This window comes from Megascapheus bottae, chromosome 13 (assembly GCF_031878675.1).
Source record: "Megascapheus bottae isolate mThoBot1 chromosome 13, mThoBot2.hap1, whole genome shotgun sequence".
NCBI classification, from domain to species: Eukaryota; Metazoa; Chordata; class Mammalia; order Rodentia; family Geomyidae; genus Megascapheus; species Megascapheus bottae.
Window position 1 is genome coordinate 53,317,370 of NC_143521.1, and position 21,706 is coordinate 53,339,075.

At 41.9% G+C, this 21,706-nt stretch overlaps 1 protein-coding gene across 2 annotated transcripts in view; it reads right to left on the minus strand.

Moving 5' to 3' along the window:
* The window catches only part of Cc2d2a (coiled-coil and C2 domain containing 2A), a 71,248-nt gene that overhangs the window by 32,593 nt on the left and 16,949 nt on the right, over positions 1 to 21,706 (minus strand). For both annotated transcript variants that reach the window (XM_090343815.1, XM_090343813.1), the window contains exons 10-17: positions 17,539 to 17,748; positions 16,051 to 16,157; positions 9,618 to 9,758; positions 8,745 to 8,901; positions 7,961 to 8,199; positions 6,542 to 6,719; positions 3,916 to 4,072; positions 1,033 to 1,180 (exon numbers count right to left, since the gene is read on the minus strand). In XM_090343815.1, the coding sequence (XP_090199941.1) occupies positions 1,033 to 1,180; positions 3,916 to 4,072; positions 6,542 to 6,719; positions 7,961 to 8,199; positions 8,745 to 8,901; positions 9,618 to 9,758; positions 16,051 to 16,157; positions 17,539 to 17,748 (1,337 nt within the window). The remainder of the gene's footprint in view (positions 1 to 1,032; positions 1,181 to 3,915; positions 4,073 to 6,541; positions 6,720 to 7,960; positions 8,200 to 8,744; positions 8,902 to 9,617; positions 9,759 to 16,050; positions 16,158 to 17,538; positions 17,749 to 21,706) is intronic.

Sequence of the window (21,706 nt, forward strand, 5' to 3'; positions counted from 1 at the left end):
TCTGGCACCTCCTGAGGCTCACACTCTGTTTTACCTCCTCTTGCCAAGCTGAAACCCCTGGGACCACGCTCCAGCATGGCCATGAAAATGAATGAAAAGTGCCTCCGCTTACAGGCATGGCCAGGCCTCCACTGGAAGTGGCTCCTGACCTGGTGCAGAGGTGAACAGCCTCACGCTTTTCCTCACACAGAGGCAGGGGTTGGTATGGGCATGCAGGCGGGATAATACGGGTCCCTTGTGGATATCCCGCACATTGGAAAGTGTCAACTCCACAATCAAGGTAAATCCTTTTAGTTTCAAGACAGGTGATTCAGGCCTAAATGGGAGGGTGGTAGACCCAAGGTATGCATGAGGAAGTGACAGAGGGCCTTTGACAGAGGGATCAGGGCCCCAGGACTCCACAGGCTGCTTGGACCAGTATCACCCAGGGCTTTCTGGGCAGCCAGGGTACTTCCTGTTGGCCCGAAGATGGACTTAGGGTTCTAGCAATCATGCCAGGAAGCCAGAGCCGAAGGACTTATGTGAAGCCAGGAGCTCTGTCTACACCAATCATTAACAAAGATACATATACACAACCACGTGCTGTGTACCTCCCGTCTATGAGATGGGGAAAAGAAGACCACAGGCACTTTTGTGATGATTAAAATGCTTTTCACATTGGAAATGAACTATACAGCTTACATGTCAAGGACAGGAAGGTGAAATGGAGACAGCCAGGGAAGAGGTGACATTGCCCAAAAAGAAATGCCCTTATATAACTGTAAACCTTCTGCATATCAACTTTGTAATAATAATTAAGAAAATAAATTTTAAAAATGCTTTTTACTATACCAGGCACTGACAAATACTCAATAATAGTTACACTGTTACTATCTCAATTTTGATGTTAAGAATTAAAAGAAAAACACACCATGAATTTATGGGCACCTGAAAATAAGAACAATAATGACAATAAGAAAATGGCATGGCCATCCTCTCCCGCGTTGAGCTAACAATGACAGTGGTCGTCTATCGATTCTTGCCATGTGTTACCTCCGACATCCGATGTTCTGCTGTGACAGTGGAGGGATTAATGGGATCCCGTTTTCTCCGAGGGCCCATGCCACACTGTGGGACACTTTCCCCGAGGTCATTAGAATCAGCTGATTGCTGCCATCCGCTTCAAAGGAGAAGGGCACTCCTGGAGAGGCATCCACAGGTATTTGCTTAGAAAGGAGGGGCCCAGGCCCAGTAAGAAAGCACAGCACAGACAGCTAGAACTGAGCTGGGTAGGGATGGCTCTGCCACTGTGTGGCTGGGTGCAGCCGTGTGACCTTTGGCAAGTGTTCTATCTATAAATAAGAGAAAACAGTAGCACTGTCTTTGCAGAACCATTTCTTTTCTTTCTTTCCTTTCTTTGCTTTCCTTCTCTCTTTCTTTCTTCCCTTCTTTCTTGCTTTTTTTTTTGTCAGACATGAGGCTTGAACTGTTGGTCTGCATGCTGTCCCTGAGCTCTTCAGCTCAAGGCTAGTGCTCTACCACTTTGAGCCACAGCATCACTTCTGGTTTTCTGATGGTTAATTGCAGATAAGAGTCTCATAGACTTTTGTGCCCGACTGGCTTTGAACGGTGATCCTCAGATCACAACCTCCTGAGTAGCTAGGATTTCCGGCATGAGCCACCAGCGCCCAGCTTGCAGAACTAGTTCAAAGGTATTTATATTTGCTCATTCATTCCAACTATACTTAATTTGAGCTCTTTCTTTGTGTCAGGCTTTGTCATAGGTACTGAAGTGAACAGTAAGGAAACAAAATATTAGAATGTCAGAGGTGGCTATGTGCTAAGGAGAATCAATTAGAAAAGGCAAGAAAGAGCCGGGTGTGGGGGCTCAAGCCTGTAATCCTAGCTATGCAGGAGGCTGAGATCTGAGGATCAAGGTTCAAAGCCAGCCCAAGCACAAAAGGACCTGAGACTCCAATTAACCTCTAGAAAATGGGAAGTGGGGCTTGGCTCAAGGGTAGGGCAGTAGCCTTGAGCTGAAGAGCTCAGGGACAGCGCACAGGCCAAGTTCAAGCCCCAGGACCCACAAAAAAAAAAAAGAAAAAGAGAAAAGGCAAGTAGGAAATATGTACTCTTTGAGGATGGGGAGGGAGTAAAAATTTAAATGTCATGGCCAAGGAAGCCTGACTAAAAGTAACTGAGGGAAAGAAGGAAGACATGGAGGTATGTTGGGAGAAAGTATTCCTGGCAGAAGGAGTATGTGCAAGTGGCCTGAGTTCAGTGGATCAGTGTCTACAAGCACCTTATGGTGCCAATGGTGAGCACACAACCACTGCCAGGTATCACAATCTATTATGTCTATAATGAACCCTCACTGCTTCCTTCTGCAGACTAGAAATTAATGATACAGACTTCCTAGGTGAAAGGTGTTACCAGCTTTAAGATGTCCAAATCTTCTCTTCATATTAAAATAACAACTTTTATCGTTATTTTCAAATTACCACTATAAACCAAATGTCAGTGGCTCACTCCTGTCACCCTTGCAGAGACTTATGGAAGGCAGAGATGAAGAACTGGACAGTCTGAACCCAGAGGAAAGATCCTTTCCTAGGTGTGGTGGTACCCCTTATCCCAGTCACGTAGAAGACTGAATTTGGGGAGATCTGAGGATCGCAGTTTGAACTCAGCCTGAGTAAGAAAGTCTGTGAGACTCCTTTCCAAGAAAAATACTAAGAAAAAGCTGCCGTGAAGCTACAGATTGAGTCAAGACAAAATCATGGTCCGATATATTAAGGAAAAAGTCATTTTTGAATAAGGCAATGAGATCAAACTAAAAAACTGATATTGGAATGATAAAACAAAATAGTAAAATATTTAATTTAATTGAATATTTTTTGCCTGTCCTGGGCTTGAGCTCAGGGCCTGAGCACTGTCCTTGGACTTTCTCAAGGCTAGAGCTCTACCACTTGAGCCACAGCACCCCTTATGGCTTTTTCTATGTATGTGGTATCAAGGAATGGAACCCAGATATTTGTGCATGCTAGGCAAGCACTCTACCACTAGGCCAAACTCCCAGACCTGAGTAAAAATATTTTAATATGTACAAATAAAATTAGGTGAATAAATGAAAATCATTGATAATCTTAAAAAAGGAAAAGAGGGATCATAACTAACCAAATAGAGAAGTAAGTAGAATTTCTACAGTTGAAAAATATGCCAGAAAGACAAAACAATCATGCATTCCAATGGTTAGACACAGCTAAAAAATGAATTCAGACTTGGAAGATGAATTTAAAGAAATTAAATAGAATGTAGCAGTGAGAGAAAATGATATCATAGTTTTTTTTATGTAAAGAAACAATCTAGAGAGAGAGAAGGTCAATCATGCACCTTTTTAGAATTGTAAGAGATAAGATAATTTTTCTATTATTGCTATGAAAGTTAATCTTTTAAATCTTAAATCATTATTATTATTCATCCACAAAGCTTTATCTTGGGTTAAAATTAATATTTATAAAAGATTATGAGGTATGAAATTAATAAATCAGAGGGCAAATAACAGTTTATAAAAAGTGACTTGGAGAGCCAGGTGCTGGTAGCTCATGCCTGCAATCCTAGCTATGTAGGAGGCTGAAATCTGAGGACTGAGGTTCAAAGCCAGCCCCAGCAAGAAAATTCATGAGACCCTTAATTCCATTTCACTACTGAAAAGCTGGAAATGATACTGTGGGTAGAATACTAACCTTGAATACAAAATCTCAGAGACAGTGCTCAGGTCCTGAGTTTATGTCCCAGGACTGACACACAACGGAAGACTTAGCAAAAAAAAAATCATATATGATTGTTGTTTTCATTTGAACTATCCGATTGTCTGGGGAGGGAAGGAAAAGTCATAATCCAGTCTCCAGCCCATGGAGGATAGTTAGCTCGGCATACCACTTCCAACTCCTTCGTGGTCCAGGGTCACATGCTGATTACTGCTGAACTCCACTTCCTCCAGGGGAGCCCTTCCAGTCACAACAGTCGTCTCAGGAATAGGCAGAAACACTTCGGCTAGCAAGCTGGTACTGCCGTACCCAACAGTCTCATAGACCTGAAACCCAGACGAGAGAGCCAGGCAGTCAAAACAGACTGGAATGTGTATACTCTCAGATAATCAATCAACATGTGTTTGTGCTGGTCATTATCCTAGCCTAGGGGATTCATTTCAGAGGAGAAAGTTGAGTTGTCTTTCTAAGATCCACAGAGAACAACTTACACCCTTTGTGGCCAAGTTGCTGACACCCTGAAAGTTCCCTGCCTTAAGAGGCCTGAAGTAGGGAGGAGAGAGTGGGTGGACTGCTCCAGTTATTTCTATTCCAAATCAACAATTCAGGTTCCAGAGTGGGCTTCTTTTCCTGGTTCAAATTGTTCTCACAGGGAATGGATGAGACAAGGATACACCAGTACATGTTTCATATTGCACCAGCGTCTATACTAGAAGCACTCCAGAAGGTCAGTCACATTTAAATCTATTTTATGAATCTCTTTAATTGTTAACTGCTGAAGTCCCACACATATTCTTCTAGGATGGAGCCATCTAATCATTAATTACTCATGCCATTCCCGTGAGGTGGTGATTAAGAATATATAACCCAAAGCTGGTAGCCAGTGGCTCATGCCTATAATCCTGACTACTAAGAGCTAAGGATCATGGTTTAAAGCCAATCAAGGCAGGAAAATCCATAAGACTCTGATCTCCAATGAACTACTCCCAAAAGCCAGAAGTTCAAGTGGTAGAGTGCTAGCCTTGAGCATAAAAACTCAGGGACAGTGATCAGGAGAGCAGGACAACAACAATAACAAATATATATATATATATATATGTAGATAGATATAGATATAGATAGAGATAGAGATAGATATTTACACACGCACACAACTCAGTCTCACCTAATTGAGACTGTTCCATTTGGTCAAGTTTCTCCTGTATTTTTGGCTCACATTACTTATGTGATATAACAACATCATAACTTATTTTCTGTATTTTATTCTTTTTTTCTCCATGAGCTCTGACAGATGACACTGATGAGCTCTGAGGTTGATTTTTCTGCTTTTATTTCTATGAATTAATCTTTGTATTTTTTAAGAAGGTCTCCTTTGGGATGATACTTTTTTCTTACTACTTCCATGCACAAAGGTGACATTCTAAGTCCCCTCTGCCCATCGTCCTTTACAAGGCAGATGACTAGAGGCTTTTCCCACAGTGAGGATAAACTTGGGCCTGGCTACCATTCTGGCGTCATCTCTCTTGAATCTTGATAGCTGAGGGAGCTTGAAGGGACTGGGAGAAAAGTCAAAGGCAGAGCTTGCCTAGGCACTGCATTTAGGACCCTGGACCTGATATCGTTGTGAGAGGCTGCTCATTAAGCGACCTGTGGTGTGTAGGGCTTGCCCATGGTGCAGTGATATAAGAGAGAGCCATAAGTGGGACATCTAAGTTCCAGTCATTATCACTAAAAGGGGGTGATTTTTATCTATCTTAAAATATTCTTGGTTGAAAATTTCAAATGTATATTATAATACAATAATATAATAATAACAATAATAATAATAATGAATATGAGGGACCTGGTATGTAGCCTTAACAATCAGAGACTTATGGCCAATCTTATTTCATCTATACTCTCAACTATTCGCCTTTCCTCCACTATCTTGAACCTAGACATTCTTTAATAGGTAAATATTGTAAATAGTGTCCTCAAGAAATTATTGTGTTGGTTCTGGGACTTGTTCTGGTACAGGGCCTCACATTCTCACTTGGTGCCTCTTGGGCCACATCTTCACTTCTGGCTTTCTTCTGCTTAAGCAAAGATAAGAGTCGCACATGGGCCTGGAGTTTAGCCTAGTGGTAGAGTGCTTGCCTAGCATGCACAAGGACCCGGGTTCAATTCCTTGGTACCACATACACAGAAAAAAGCCAGAAGTGGTGCTGTGGCTCAAGTGGTAGAGCTCTAGCCTTGAGAAAGTCCAAGGACAGTGCTCAGGCCCTGAGTTCATGGTCCAGGACTGGCAAAAAAAAAAAAGAGTCGCACAGATTTTTCTGCCCAGGCTGGCTTTGAACTACAATCCTCAGATCTCAGTCTCTTGAGTTTCTAACATTGTAAGTGTAAGCCACAGACACCAGGCAATAAAAGGCACTTCTAATGGCAAGAACTTCTCTTCTTGAAAATGTATTATTAAGCTGGGTGCGGTGACTCACACCTGTAATCCTAGCTACTCAGAAAGCTGAGATCTGAGGATCATGGTTCAAAGTTAGCCCGGGCACTAAAGTCCATGAGACTCTTATCGCCAATTAACCACCAAAAAACTGGAAGTGGTGCTGTGGCTCAAAGGTTAGGGCGATAGCTTTGAGCTGAAGAGCTCAGGGACAACGCCCAGGCCCAGAGTTCAAGTCCCATGACAAATAATAAAATATGAAAAAAAAAGAAAATGTATTATTATATCTCTGTAGCCAACAGATGAGCGAAAACCATCTGAAAGCTGACATGCTTGCGACAGTGACTATAATAAAAATGTGTACCTGAACTGTTAAACTCTCTGGCCAGTTGAATATCTGCAAGTTGAAAATCTGTCCAAAGTGAACTCGGAAGTCGGCGCCTAGTTGCCGGGTCACTGTCCTGGATACCTCCTTGCTGTTGAAGAGGATTTTCAAATACACCGAGCGCCTCTTGATGTCATCTCTGCGCAACACTTCCACCCTGCGGGTGAGACCGTGCGCAGCGGTCGTTAGCATTCATATCGTAAAGATCACCGAAGTCCTTGACAAATGGACACTGAACGTTATCAGAGACACTGGAGGTACCTACAGATTACAACAGCCCTGTATTTAACCAAAATAGCCACAGGTTTAATAGAACTTAGCATAATAAAAGGTATAACATGAGTCGGGTATCTGTGGCTCACGCCTGTAATCCTAGCTACTCAGAGGCTGAGATCTGAGGGTTGTGGGTTTGAGCCAGTCTGGGCAGAAAAGTTCCTGAGATGTTTATCTCCAATAAACTACTCAGAAAAAGCTCCCATTGGCATGGAGTGAAAAGCTAGCCTCGCATGCAAAGAGGCTTACAGACAGCACCAAGGCCCTGAGTTCAACAAAAAGAGTAATTAAAAAAAGTAGTATCGAGCTGCTGGAAGTAGCATTGTACTGTGGTCTCAGTTTTCTCAAACAAGCCTTACATCCTGATCCCCAATAAAACATTAAGGAGACATCTCCCCCCCTTCTCCCCTCCCTCATCAGTCATGTGGCTTGAACTCAAGACCTGGATGCTGTTCCGGAGCACTTTCACTCAAGGCTAGTACTCTTCTACTTTAAGCCACAGCTCCACTTCTAGTTTTCTGTGGCTAATTGGAGATAAGAATTTCAAGGAGCAGGGCGCAGTGGCTCACATCTGTAATCCTAGCTACTCAGGAGGCTGGGATCTGAGGATCGAGGTTCAAAGCCAGCCTGGGCACTAAAGTCCATGAGAGTCTTATCTCCAATTAACCACTAGAAAACTGGAAGTGGCTCTGTGGTTCAAGGGGTAGAGCAGTAGCTTTGAGCTAAAGAGCTCAAGGACAGTGCCCAGGAACAGAGTTCAAGCCCTACAACTGACCAAAAAAAAAAAAGTCTCATGGACTTTCCTGCCCAGGCTGGCTTTGAATTGCAATCCTCAGATCTCAGCTTCTGAGCAGCTAGGATTACAAGTGTGAGCCACCAGGCATCTCTTATTAAATGGGATGAATGAAAACTGTGACAGTAATGATTTCTACTTCATTAATAAGGTCTATGATACAAATGTTACTCGCCTGTGTGCTAGCAAGTCTGTTTGTTGGATGGACTTACTGTCAAGTTCGATCAAGTCTTTCTCTAAGATTCTTCTGCTCATCCTCTCTAGTGCAAGAGAAACGGCATCTCACCCTGTGTGTCTGTATGTGCACCTGTGAGTGTGCAAATCTTGCTCACCTGGGACACTGGTCATTGGGCGTCACACTCCCTGCCAGGCTCAGCTCTGGAACCAGCACAGGCTCCCCCGGCCGCCTCCTGCTGTGGGCTGCTCGCTCCCTCACCTGCTGCTCGAGGGCGGCTGGGTCGGTGGGCTCCGGAGGGATGGGCTTCACCGGGCCCCCCTCAGAAGGGTGCTCCTCAAGCTCTTCATCCAGAGCCTCTTCTGCTGCTTGCTTCTTTCTCTTCTTCTTGGCCCTCTGGTGGATAAGAGACCACCTGATGTCAAGTAGAAGCCTGAAAGTTTCACCCAGGTGCGCTGTGATTCATGCTACACAGACCAGGGTTCCATCCCAGCCCGTCTCTACCTGTCAGCCCTTTCTGGGCTTCAGTGCTTTCACCACCTAGTGGAGACAAGTGGTAGAGAGCCCTTACAGGGCTGCTGATGTGAGCAAACCCCTGGAAAAGCACTTAGCAAAGGTGTCAGTGGTCTATGTTGAGACTTGCTAATCACTTAGTGCTACAGTTGACATGGATATCGGAGGTCATTATGTTATTGCTCATAGAGTCCTACCACTGAACTCTCTACAAAGCTGGCTCTGCCATGCCAGAGCAGAGCGGCCTTGGAATAAATGCACTAGTCAGTCATTCTCCCCTCCCCTTCCAGAGAGAGGGCAGGAAGAGACAGCGAGAACAAGCAGGGGATGCCTGTCTGCCCATTCAGCTTCTCTTCTCCTGTCTCAGGGGCTCTCTTCCCACACTCTCCCCCACCTGCCTTGCTCCAGGCTGCAACGCTTTTACATACTTGGGCTTTCTTCCACGCTTTCCATTGTTGGTGGGAAGTTCTGTATTCTTCCATCTTCTGTTCATATGCTTCTCTGTGCTCCTCCAACAATTCTCTTATTTCAGCTTGAATTTCTGCTTCATACACTTCCTCATCTGCTTTCTTGTCAACCTTTTCCCTGAAAATCAATTTTAGAGTGTCTTGGTGATGCCTGGAAATTAAGAATGTAATAATCCTAATGGCCATTTATACTGGGTTTGCTAGGTGCCAGTTCTGCTTCTAAAAATGCTGTATTGATTATGTTTTTTAGGGGGTAGGGTGTGCTGGGGAATGGAATCCAACACCTTGTGCATGCAAGATTGATTCCAAATGGATTAATGATGAAATGTGGAGAAAAATGATGAAATGTAGGAGGCAATATAGGAGATTATCTACATGACTCAGGGTGGTTTTTTTAAGCAGCATATAAATTAGCACATATTATACATGACTAATATATTCTATCTGTTTAAAATTAAGACTTTCTATTAAAGAGAGTAGGGAGAAGGAGGGAGAGATATATACACAGAGTCAGAGACAGAGACAGAGTGAGATACCTGTAGCACAGACCATTATCCAACTCATATCCAGTGTATGAGGTCCATTCATATACAGAACTCATAAAACTTAGGAAAGAAAAGATGAAAAAAAGACACAAGCTAGTTCAAAAAAATTGACATTAGTCTTGAGCAAGCCTGAACCCCAAGCAAGTCTCCACCTCCTGGGTAGCTAGGATTATAGGCCTGAGCCATCGATACTCAGTTAATTTGTCTTTTTTAAAAATAAATATGTCTTATACATTCTTCATAATACATAATATGGGTTAGTAAAAGAGTTTTGGATAAAAAAGCCTACTTTTTCAAAACAAGCTTCAGGGGTGTATTTGTAAACCTCTGGAATTCTCGAAGGGATTTCATCTCTTTCCATACTCTTATGATGGTTTTGAGCAGTGTTCGATCTCTTTCTTGCTCAGCATCACGCAGTTTTCTTGTTTGCCTACAGAGAAAGCAACATGTTAGTGTATTTCAAAAAGTTATCTAGCTGGATAAGTGAAAAGCAATTCATAATGCTACAATGATTATATATTCAATTGGGCATAGAATACCTACTATGATCATGCATCATAAAATATTGTGCAAAAACCAACAAAAATTCCAAGAAAACAGGAGGCTCTTCTTGTTTTGAGATTTGATTTTGTTCTCTCTAGATGAATGTGACTAAAATGAAACTAAACTGTCTTCCAAAATTCTTATTAAGTCAGGCACTGGTAGCTCATATTTGTAATCCTTCCTACTTAGGAGATTGGTATGTGCAGATTACAGTGGGAAGCCAGCCATCCCTGGCAGGCAAATCCATGATACCCTTATTTCCAGTTAACCATTAAAAATGTGGAAGTGGAGACGTGGTCAAGTGGCAGAGCACAAGCCTTGAGTGAACAGGCCAAGCAAGAGTATGAGGCCTGAGTTTAGGCCCCAGTCCTAACATCTGCATGTGCATATGCACATGTACATACATGCATGAACACACACACACACACACACACACACACATGCACATACTTTTCATAACACTGTATACCCTTACACTAACAGGTTCCTTTATAGTTATGAAAATCACTAGACTAGGAATGTGGCTTAGTGGTATAGTGCTTGCCTAGCATGCATGAGGTCCTGGGTTTGATTCCTTGGTACCACATACAGAAAATATATATGTATTTTTGGTGCCAGTCCTGGAGCTTGGGCTCAGGGCCTGAGCACTGTCCTTGGACTTTCTCAAGGCTAGAGCTCTATTGATTGAGCCACAGTACGACTCCTGTCTTTTTTCTATGTATGTGGTACAGAGGAATAGAACCTGGGTCTTCGTGCATGCTAGGCAAGCACTCTACCACTAAGCCAAAATCCTGGCCCCACAAAATAAAAAAGTTAACTTTTGCCAGGTGAGGTGGTTCACACCTGCAATCCTAGTTATTCAGGAGGCTGAGATTTGAGGATCAAGGTTCAAACCCAGCCCAGGAAATACAAAGCCGAGAAACTCTTATCTCCAATTAATCACTAGAAAATGGGAAGTGAGGCTGTGGCTCAAGGGTAGGGTAGTAGCCTTGAGCTGAAGAGCTCAGGCACAGTGCCCAAGCCAGAGTTCAAGTCCCATGACCCTCCCCCTCCCCAAAATTAATTTTAAAAAAGAGAGAAAATAAGGAACCCAGTAAACACAGTCCCCATGGCTGAAACTATTGAAATCACTGCAGAAAATACTGGTGTCTTAGTTATCCTCAAAACAATGAAGTCTTTCTGTGTTAACACAAATCAGCTCAGCAGAGAGCTGCTGATGTAATGTTTATTATATGGCTTAGAGAATCTCACTGCTCATGAGATAATCAAGAGTCAGGAATTTCTCTACTCCTTTTCAAAACTATTGTGGGAACCTGAAAGCTGAGCCATGAGGTCTAACGTAGAGGACTGGAACATCGTTCTCTTGACTCCGGGAAAGCTGGGGATAGCCTGACAAAGATCAATTGCTCTTAGCATGGCAGAGAACCAAGATTCTGCCCTCAATGTGAGTTAATCAAAACCTAACAACCCTAAACTCTCAAACTGAGAGTCTCCTAAGTCATTCATTCAGTCCTGACACGAAGGACCTCAGATTCCTATCCTAGGTGTAGGCTAATTCTACACTCAACGTGGAATCAGTGTTAATTTTACCGGCCTTTTAAGATGTTTGTCACAGTGGGACTGCATTAAATTGCAGAGCTTCTGTATGGCAAAGGACATAGCTAGCAAATTAACTAGAAAGCCCACAGAGTGGGAGAAGATCTTCATTAACCATACAACAAAGAAAGGCCTCATATCTAAAATATATCAACAGCTCAAAAAATTGAATCACTCCCAAACTAATCTCCAAAGAAACAATCATCCCATTAAAAAATGGGCCAAAGACTTAAAGAGAATCTGCTTGGAAGAAGAAATAAGAATGGCCTATGGACACATGAAGAAATGCTCAATATCTCTGGCCATAAAAGAAATGCAAAGCAAAACAACTTTGAGATTCCACCTCACTCCAGTTAGAATGGCCATGATCAAGAAATCTAATAACACCAGATGCTGGAGGGGATGTGGCCAGGAGGGATCACTACTACACTGTTGGTGGGAGTGCAAACTCATTCAACCACTATGGAAAACAGTGTGGTGGTTTCTCAAAAGACTAAACATAGAGCTCCCCTATGACCCAGCAATTCTACTACTTGGCATTTACCCAATCATCCAGAAACAAGGACATACTAAATCCACTAGCACAATGATGTTCACTGCAGCACTATTTACCATAGCAAAGATATGGAACCAACCCAGATGCCCCTCAGTTGATGAGTGGGTCAACAAGATGTTGTATTTATACATAATGGAATTCTATGCTGTTGTCAGAAAGAATGACATCGACCCATTTGTAAGGAAATGGAAAGACTCAGAAAAAATCGTATTAAGTGAAGTAAGCTAGACTCAAAGGAACACAGGCTGAATGGTTTCCCTCATTTGTCATATCAGCAGAAACTGTGGGCTCTCCTAGCAGAGATTTACAACTCAGATACATGAGGCCATATAGTATAACACTAAATGAAAGGACCTCCAGGATATAGAAACAAAAGCCATATAATGAGTGATTGTTGTCCTTAGTGTACTATATTATCTCTCATCTCTTTTGCTGTCCCTTGGTTATCTCATATTGTTACAGTATTTCACCTGGTTATCTGGTTTATTGTATATATGCTTATTTGGTTATTTGAAGTTGGATAGGGAAGGGGGGAAAACAAGATGAGGGGCGGGGGTGGGGGGAGGGAAATGGGGACCAAGACATGAGAAAGGGTATCAATGTATGTGAAGCAATGCACCTTCTATCTGGTTAATATAATGTAACCCTTCTATTAATTACAATAAAAAATATATGGGAAAAAAAGATATTTGTCACTAGAGTATATCACCCGATTGTGGCTGTAACTTCAAGGTTACTGTGACTTCATTCTTCCAGCACATACACCCCTGTATTCCTCTCAATAAATACTTGGCATTAGGGACCCAGGAGACCTGAAGCTGGAGGAGGGCTTCATGCCCCTGGTTCCCCCCAAACTATCTCCAGAGTCCAGTCTCCTTTGTGCTTCTTGCGGCCACAGTGGTTTGTGACATCGCTGAGCCATGAGGTCTAACAAATCATAATAAAATAAATTGTATTTTTAAATAAAATATATTCTTTTATCTTCATTAATTTCCAGTTGGGAAAATAATTTCCAACTCATGTCTATATTGGAAAAAGAAAATTATACACTAAGACTTTAATTATTTTCTGTTCTGTGGAAATAGTTATATAGCTATACATAGATTTAATTATGGCATAATGTTAAGTAATATCAGAATAATATAGAAACTAACTGCCTGCTTGAGATTGTCCAGACAGACTATGATAAAGCTAGATGTCAAGTGATAGCCTTTATTGAAATGGGCTATAATAAAAATTCATGGAACTCAGCATACAACAGTTTCAAGAACAATAGTTACTGGGAAGTTATCAGAAAATCCCAGGCAAATAGAAAACTTATAGGAACGGGTCATGCCAAGGTTAAATCCCTGGGCAAGCAGTACCTGGAATGCCGCGTGCTGCTTGTGCCAAGTTTGACTTTTAAAATGGTAGGTTCATTTGCATGGTTGCAATACAACCATTGGCCACCTGGAACTGGGATGATTTTGTGGTGTAAAAGTATTTCCACCTGCATGTGAGTATGTGTGGTTTTTGCCTTTATAACCCCCCTGCTGTTTGAGTTTGGGGCTACTCACGCCTGAGTTGAGTTAGCCCTGGCTGGTCAGCAAAATAAACTCAAGACAATGCCCTGACTTTGTCCAGGAAAGCGGTCCATTTCATTACATCAGGAGGGTAAGGCCTGTGGCACCTGATTGGACACACGTATATTTTCCCCGTATACCTCTGGTATGTTTCTTGTCTGCTGCCTCAGCCATTTGCCTCACCTGATGAGTTATATGTTCGGCAAATGATCTTACAAATACCTAAATGGCCCATTGCAAAAAAAAAATAAAAAAATCCACATCCCTGCTAGACTAAGAGAAAAAGGCCTAAGCTGCAGTCTACATAAAGAGGAACTTTCAGAAGGGTCTATAAACATGATTCGTTAAAAATATAAAAGATCTGCATGTGAACACATCTGTGGGAGTGTGTGGAGTCTATGTGTATGGACCCAGTCTATAGAACAAGGGAAAAAAAAACTGGTAAACAGGGCTTTAGGTAATTTTTACATTTTCCATATGATTAATGATCAAAATTTAAATGTTGAATTTTTAAGTTATAAATAATACAAAGAGAGACAAGTAAAGATAATATGATGATACTTGTTGATAGTTTAACCTATTTTCTTGAGGTTTAAAAAAATAAAGTGTTAATCAAAACAACTCTAAGATTCCACCTCACTCCAGTTAGAATGGCCAGGATCAGGAAAACGAATGACAACAGATGCTGGAGGGGATGTGGCCAGGAGGGATCACTACTACACTGTTGGTGGGAGTGCAAACTCGTTCAACCACTATGGAAAGCAGTGTGGCAGTGCCTCAAAAGGCTAAACATAGAGCTCCCCTATGACCCAGCAATTCCACTACTTGGCATTTACCCAACCATCCAGAATCTAGGGCATACTAAATCCACTAGCACAACAATGTTCATTGCAGCACTATTCACCATAGCAAAGATATGGAACCAACCTAGATGTCCCTCAGTTGATGAGTGAATCAACAAGTTGTGGTATTTGTACACAATGGAATTCTATGCTGCTGTCAGAAAGAATGACATTGCCCCATTTGTTAGGAAATGGAAAGACTTAGCAAAAATCATATTAAGTGAAGTAAGCCAGACTCAAAGGAACTTAGGCTCAATGGTTTCCCTCACTTGTCATAATCAGTAGAAACCTTGGGCTCTACTAGCAGAGATCTGCAATAGAGCAAAATCTTGATACATAAGGCCATATAATGCGAAGCTAATTGAAAGGACCTCCAGGATATTGAAACAAAAGCCATATAATGAATGATTGTTGTCCTTAATGTACTATGTTGTCTCTCATCTCCTTTGTTGTCCCTTGGTTATCTCATATTGGTATAGTATCTCACTTCGTTATCTGATATATTGAATTTATTTGTATTTGGATATTTGAAATTTGATAGGGAAGGGGGGAAAACCAAGACGGGTGGGGGGTGGGGGGGAGGGAAATGGGTACCAAGACATGTGAAAGGGTATCAATGTATGTGAATTAATGCACCTTCTATCTGGCAAATATCATGTAACCCTTTTACTAATTACAATAAAAAAATAAAGTGTTACAGAGGCGCGGTGGCTCACGCCTGTAATCCTACCTACTGAAGAGGTTGAGATCTGAGGATCAAGGTTTAAAGCCAGCCAGGGCACAAAAGGACCTGACACTCTTATCTTTAATTAAACTCTAGAAAATGGGAAGTGGGGCTTGGCTCAAGGGTAGGGCGGTAGCCTTGAGCTGAAGAGCTCAGGGACAGCGCCCAGGCTGAGTTCAAACCCCATGACCCAGAATAAATAAATGAATACATAATACATAATACATAATACATAATACATACATACATACATACATACATACATACATACATACATACATACATACATACATACATAAAGTGTTAGCACTACAGTAGAAGATTTTCTCTGCTCTATACCCTTTGCTCTCTCTCAGGACATAAAACCTGGCATGTGCCCTTTCTGTCTGTCCATGTTCTACCTGTGGATACCATAACAAATGAATTCTGTAAAGTATTCTTCAGGATTTGTAATCAAATCATACTGACAAGGGTGTGACACCTGAATATTCTTTGTTCTTTTTGTTGTTGTTGTTTATTTACTCCAGTCCTAATTCTTGAACTCAGAGCCTCGGTTGTGTTCCTGAGCTTGTTTTACTGAAGGCTAGTACTCTACCACTTGAGCCACAGTTCTAGGTATGCCTTTATTCCCTCTATAGTTTATTGTTGATAAAAGTCTTTCCTTCCCAAACTGGCTTCAACCCATGATCCTCAGATCCCCGCCTCCTGAGTAGCTAAGATTATAGGTAGCTAAGATTATAGCTGCTTCCTAGTTTTAGACTCTAAACTGTCACAACATGATGCATCTATCTATTTTTATTTGGCATAATCCCACATGTAGTCAGGGCATTCCAGAAAAAAAAATCTTGAAATCTAACAGGGAAAGAAAAACAGTCATTCTAGTGAACAACTTTACTCACCGAATTTCAGACTTATATTCATTGATGGTTTTTTGGGTAGTATCAAGTGACCCATGTAGCTTTTCTGGGTTGAGGCCAGTCTGAACAGCATTTCTCAGAGCTTGGAGCTTGACAAGATATGGGTATAAGTGTTGTGTTAGAAATTCTATTCCTTATAAGCAATGCACTAGACAGATTCAGGGGAAAATAGTGTGTGCATTATGTAAATGGATATTAGATTTGTGGGTTATGGGGCTTAAACCCTGTCTGGGCGCTGTCCTGAGCTCTTCAGCTCAAGGCTATTGCCCTACCCTTGAGCCAAGCCCCACTTCCCTGTTTCTAGAGGTTAATTGGAGATAAGAGTCTCAGGTCCTTTTTGTGCCTGGGCTGGCTCTGAACCTTGATCCTCAGATCTCAGCCTCCTGAGTAGGATTACAGACGTGAGCCATTGCCTGGCCTTTATCTAAACTTTCACCAAGATAAACTCTGCTAGACAATTAACTATTTCACCTTTCTCAAAAAAAATTCTGGCATAATAACGAATAGTATTTGTCCATCTTTTTCTACAGTCTGGATAATCAAGCTGGTCACAACAAAGTACTTCTCGGTGTATGTCTCAGATACACATTTACTTTTGAAGCTAGCAGCAGGCTTTTCTGGGTTCTTGATATCTCCTGATGGTATTTTTCTACAATGTCAACATTCATCAAAGTGTAGTCTCTGAACAGGAATTATCGTGATATTTTATTGAGCATGAAGGTTTTAAAGTCAGAGCACAAGATAAAAATTGTCTATAGTCCAAACTCCCACGAAAATTCAAGGGACTGGTGTCACATTGGAAATGAATATAAATCTAGACATTGTTTTCACCAGGAGTTGAAGCAGCTAGCTTGCATTTCGGTGCTAACAGTATGGGCAAATACTCAGAAAGTGACAATCTCTAAGGACACTGATTCTCAGGCCACCTGTAGTCCCAGGATCTGAGATCACATCAGCAGGCATAGTCCCATGTCTTCCTTCTGGTATTCCTTCTCATGACTGGGTTCTCTTGGCTCGCTCGCAATGTACCCTGCTGCACACAAAACTTCCTTGTTTACTTTTTTTGTGCCAGTACTGAGCTTCACACTCTCATTTTATTGGTTTGGAATTTTTTTTTTTTGCCCAAGGCTGTCTATCATTTGAGTCACACCTCAATTGTGACTTTTTTGCTGGTTAATTTAAGAGTCTCCCAGACTTTTCTGCCCACATGACCTCCAACTTCCATTCTCAGATCCCAGCTTCCTGAGTAGCTAGCATTACAGGCATGAAACTGGATGCTAAGCACAAGTCTTCCATTTTAAGGAAGACTCTGGGCTTGTTAAATGAAAAAGATTTGTATACTTTTGGGGAGGGCAATGTCTCACCCACCCTTGACAGAATTCACATAGGAAAAAAGGAGAAACATTTTTGCTTCTGGAAGCAAATCAATCCATCAATCTCATCAACAAGAAGTACGGAAATCACAGGTACCTTATCAGTAAGAAATTTTGCCTTGTTTCTCTGGTGCCTTGCAAGGTACTGGTCATATAACTGTGCCAGCTTGGCTGCCAAAACATGTTCTCGGCTGAAACAAGGATGGTGAGTGAAGATTAGCCCAGAAATATCAATGTCCAGTTGGAAATTTCCAGGAGGATCTCCAGAGCCAATCATATGCTGACTACTGTGGACATATTTCACTGCCTGCCAGAGAGAAGAGCATTGTTAAAATACTTGGTAGCTAGTGTTGTGCTAGTCCCCAAAGGAAAAGCAGTCAGATGCAAAATATCTCCTCTTATTGTCCTGTCACATATAAGATGCTTGATTATGAGTACATAGTGTCTAGGTGTTTTGTTTTTGTTTCTGTACAGGTACTTGGGTTTGAAATCAGGACCTGGGCTCTATCCCTTAGCTTTTTGCTCAAAGAAAAGCTACCACTTGAGCTGTAACTTCACTTCCAGCTTCTTTTGGTAGTTAATGGGAAAGAAAAGTCTCAGGACTCCCATGAAGATTCAAGGGAGTGGTGTCACATTGGAAATGAATATAAATCTAGACATTGTTTTCACCAGGAGTTGAAGCAGCTAGCTTGCATGACCTGTGAGACATGAGTACTGGTCACTGGTGTTCTTATACTTGAGGCTACATCATGGAAGCCTATTTCTTTTCTTTTCCATTCAGATAAAAGTGTTCAATTATAACCTGCATTGGCATTGGAAGTTTTGTACTTGCTTGGCAATTGCTTGTTTAACTTTTGCTCTACCACTTGGGCCATGCCTCCAGCCTGACTTTTATTAATTACTTGGAGAGGGGGTCTCTTCAGACCTCTCTGTCTGGGCTAGACTCAAATCATTATCCTAGTAATCTCAACTTTCTGAGTTACTAGGATTACAGGTGTGAGCTGCTGGCATCTGGCTTGTGTAAGAAACTTTCAGTCTTTATGTAGCCCCTATGTATTTTATGACCATCTAGATACCCGGATGAATTAAAAGCTTTCCACTTACAAAGAAGTATACAATGAAATTCATATCTATAGTGAAATGTCACTTGCTGCTTGCGTCTGCTAGTTCTTGCCTTGTCTTTCCCTTTTCCTGGAGGTTTTCCAGCATTCTGAGCTCACTCGGGTGTGGCTCTCAAGTTCTAGCTTGCACTCTACTTGGTGTGAGTGAGCAACCACAGCACAGAATGGTTACGTGCAATATCTGCTTTCCCAAATATGCATTATTGCATGTTCCCATCTCTGCCTTAAACTCTTAAGCTCAACTCCATTTCTGTGGCTTCCCAAGAGGTACAAAGCCTTCCCAAGGCCACAGTCCTACATTTGTGTGTATGTGTGTGTGTGTGTGTGTGTTAAATTTGGAGCTTACCTCCTTTTTTTTCTCTGCATGGTATTGAATCCCTTTTTTGTATTTCTCTCACTTTAAGGTGCTCTTTTTAATTTAGAAACAGCAGAATATGGGGCCGGGAGTTTGGCCTAGTGGTAGAGTGCTTGCCTTGCATGCATTAAGACCTGGGTTCAATTCCTCGGTACCACATACGTAGAAAAAAGCTGCAAGTGGTGCTGAGGCTCAAGTGGTAGAGCTCTAGCCTTGAGAAAGTCCAAGGACAGTGCTCAGGCCCTGAGCTCAAGCCCAGGACTGGCAAAAAAAAACCCAAACAAACCAGCAGAATATTCAGTTTTTTTTGTTTGTTTGTTTTTGTGCTGGTCATGGGCTTGAACTCAGAGTGCTCTCCTTAAGTTCTTTGCTCAAGGCTAGTGCTCTACCACTTAAGCCATAGCTCCACTTCTGGCTTTTTGGTAATTTTCTAGAGATAAGAATCCCACAGATAGTCCTTGCTGGGACTGGCTTTGAACGGAAATCTCCAGATTTGAGCCTCTTAGAGTGGCTAGTATTATAGGCACGAGCCACAGGTGCCCAGCTGGGATGATTTTTATGTATAGAGACATTGATTAATGCTACAATTAAGAAGAGGAATAGAATCCAGTCTTGGGCTACCAAGTTACTTTCAGCATAGAAAGCAAGAAAGAGAAGAGTGAACAATTTATGACCAAAACCAACTCTGCCTTTTATTGCTTTCTCTGCTCCTACATCATGTCAAAGACTCCTACGTGGAAGGTCTGTTCAGACATGAGATGCAAAATACAGGATGAGTGGATTTAAAGCAATTTTTTTTAAAAAGAAAAACATAACCAGGTAAGATTTCAGCATTAGACAGCTGACTAAATGAGAGCATGAGGCTAAGTTTTAAATCACCAAATCACACAGACACATGGTGAGAGCTGGGGAGAGAGAGGGAAAGAGAGGAAGAAAGACATGATTTGTAAGGATAGAAACTCTCTACTTAGAGCACAACGTTTAAAGTTAGTAAATAAAGTGGCCATGTGGCCTCTTTCATTCCAGTGCATTTTGCAAATTAGTTGATAATTTCTAAAGGAGACAGATTAGTTTACTCCTCCATGCCCTGTTCTCCACATTAATTATTCTTGTTTCCTATTTTTTTTTCTCACGGTCTTGTGCTTCACTCCACCAGTGTTTCCTGTGGGAGATGGATGGAGAGATGCCAGGATGGACCGATGAACATCTGGTGGGTGTATGAATTCACACTGTCTAGAGCACTCATTAAATCATACATTCTTGACATCTATCCAGATAGATGGTATATTCCTCATGGACTGAAGCTTATGCTGACTCTTGTTTTGCAAATCTACATGCAGGTACATATTGCTGTACAAAGCAGCCATCACGGCTACTTCTCTGTAACTCTACTGTGTTATAGAAGTCTACAATTTTAACAAAGGGCATAGTCATATGTCATCTTACTCCTCACCCAAAAAGGCCTGACAAGAGTACAACGAGTTTGACTTTTCTACAGTTGTAGGGAGGCCAAGGAACTGAGCCCAAATCACACACTAGCAAGACTGCACGAGCATACTCAGATTTTCTCACTTGCTCTTCATCTTATTTTCTACAAGGGTCATTTTTACCTCTTACATGCTGTTTTACTTTATCAGCATGGAAATAATAGACATTTAAATTTATAAAAGTTTCTGACAGGAAGCAGTCCCCCCAAAGTAATTAATTAATTATGAGAAAGAACAAGCGTATTTATAACAACGTTAGGAGTCTCTGTTTTAACCATTTAAATGTTGTTATGCTTTAAAAAAATTGTTTGAGTTTGTCCTAAAGTTTCCCCATGCTGGTGGCTGGCTCCCCAGGGAGGTGGTGACCACTTTTTAAGGGGTGGGAGAAGGTGATCAGATCACAGCGTACCACTCTCAGAAGGATCCATCTGATGCTGGTTGTGGAGTCGACAAGTTCTTGTCAAGCTCGTTTATTTGTGTTGGCTTCTGCCTGCCTCAAGATGCAAGCCTTCCTGTGCACGCTCCCCGGTGGTGAGGGCACCGAGCACACAGCTCTCTGTACCATGTGGGTAAAACCCTAGAACTATGAGCTCAAACATCCTTCTTCCTCCCAAAGTATCCAACTTCAGATATTTTGTTGTAGCAGCACAATGCAAACGAATCCACATGTATTATCTCACTCAATCTGCCTAAGCGTCTTGAGACTCTTTCACAAATGAAGAAATGGAGGCACAGAGAGGTTGAAGAACAACATCAAATCACTCAGGTCAGGCAGCTTTGTACAGAGGCTAGGAGACTATATTAAAAATGAGCTTGCAGCAGGGGCCTAGAGGCTTCTGTCTACCGTCCTGAGAGCTCAGGAGGATAGAGGATCAACAGTTCAAAGCCAACCTAGTCTAATGAAACTCCATCTTGAATTAGACTGGAAGTGCAACTTACGTGGTAGAAAGCCAGAAATTGGCCTTCACGAGCCAGAAAGCCAAATGAGAGCACAGGACTTGGGTTCAAACCACACACACACACACACACACACACACACACACACACACAGCCAGAGAGATAGACAGCAAGGCTGAGGCAGACAGAGTGAGACAGGGAGACAGAGAGAGGATTTGTAAGGATAACAAATCTCTAATCAGAGCATCAAATTTATGATGACTGAAAAAAGAGAAGCAAAAGAAGCAGGATGAATATGTGTCCTTGTAGACTACATATGCAAATAAATGTGTTCTTCATGCAAATGGCCATTCTTGGCTAGAAATTGAATTCAGTTTTTACAGAAAGGATTAAGTGAGCAGAGTC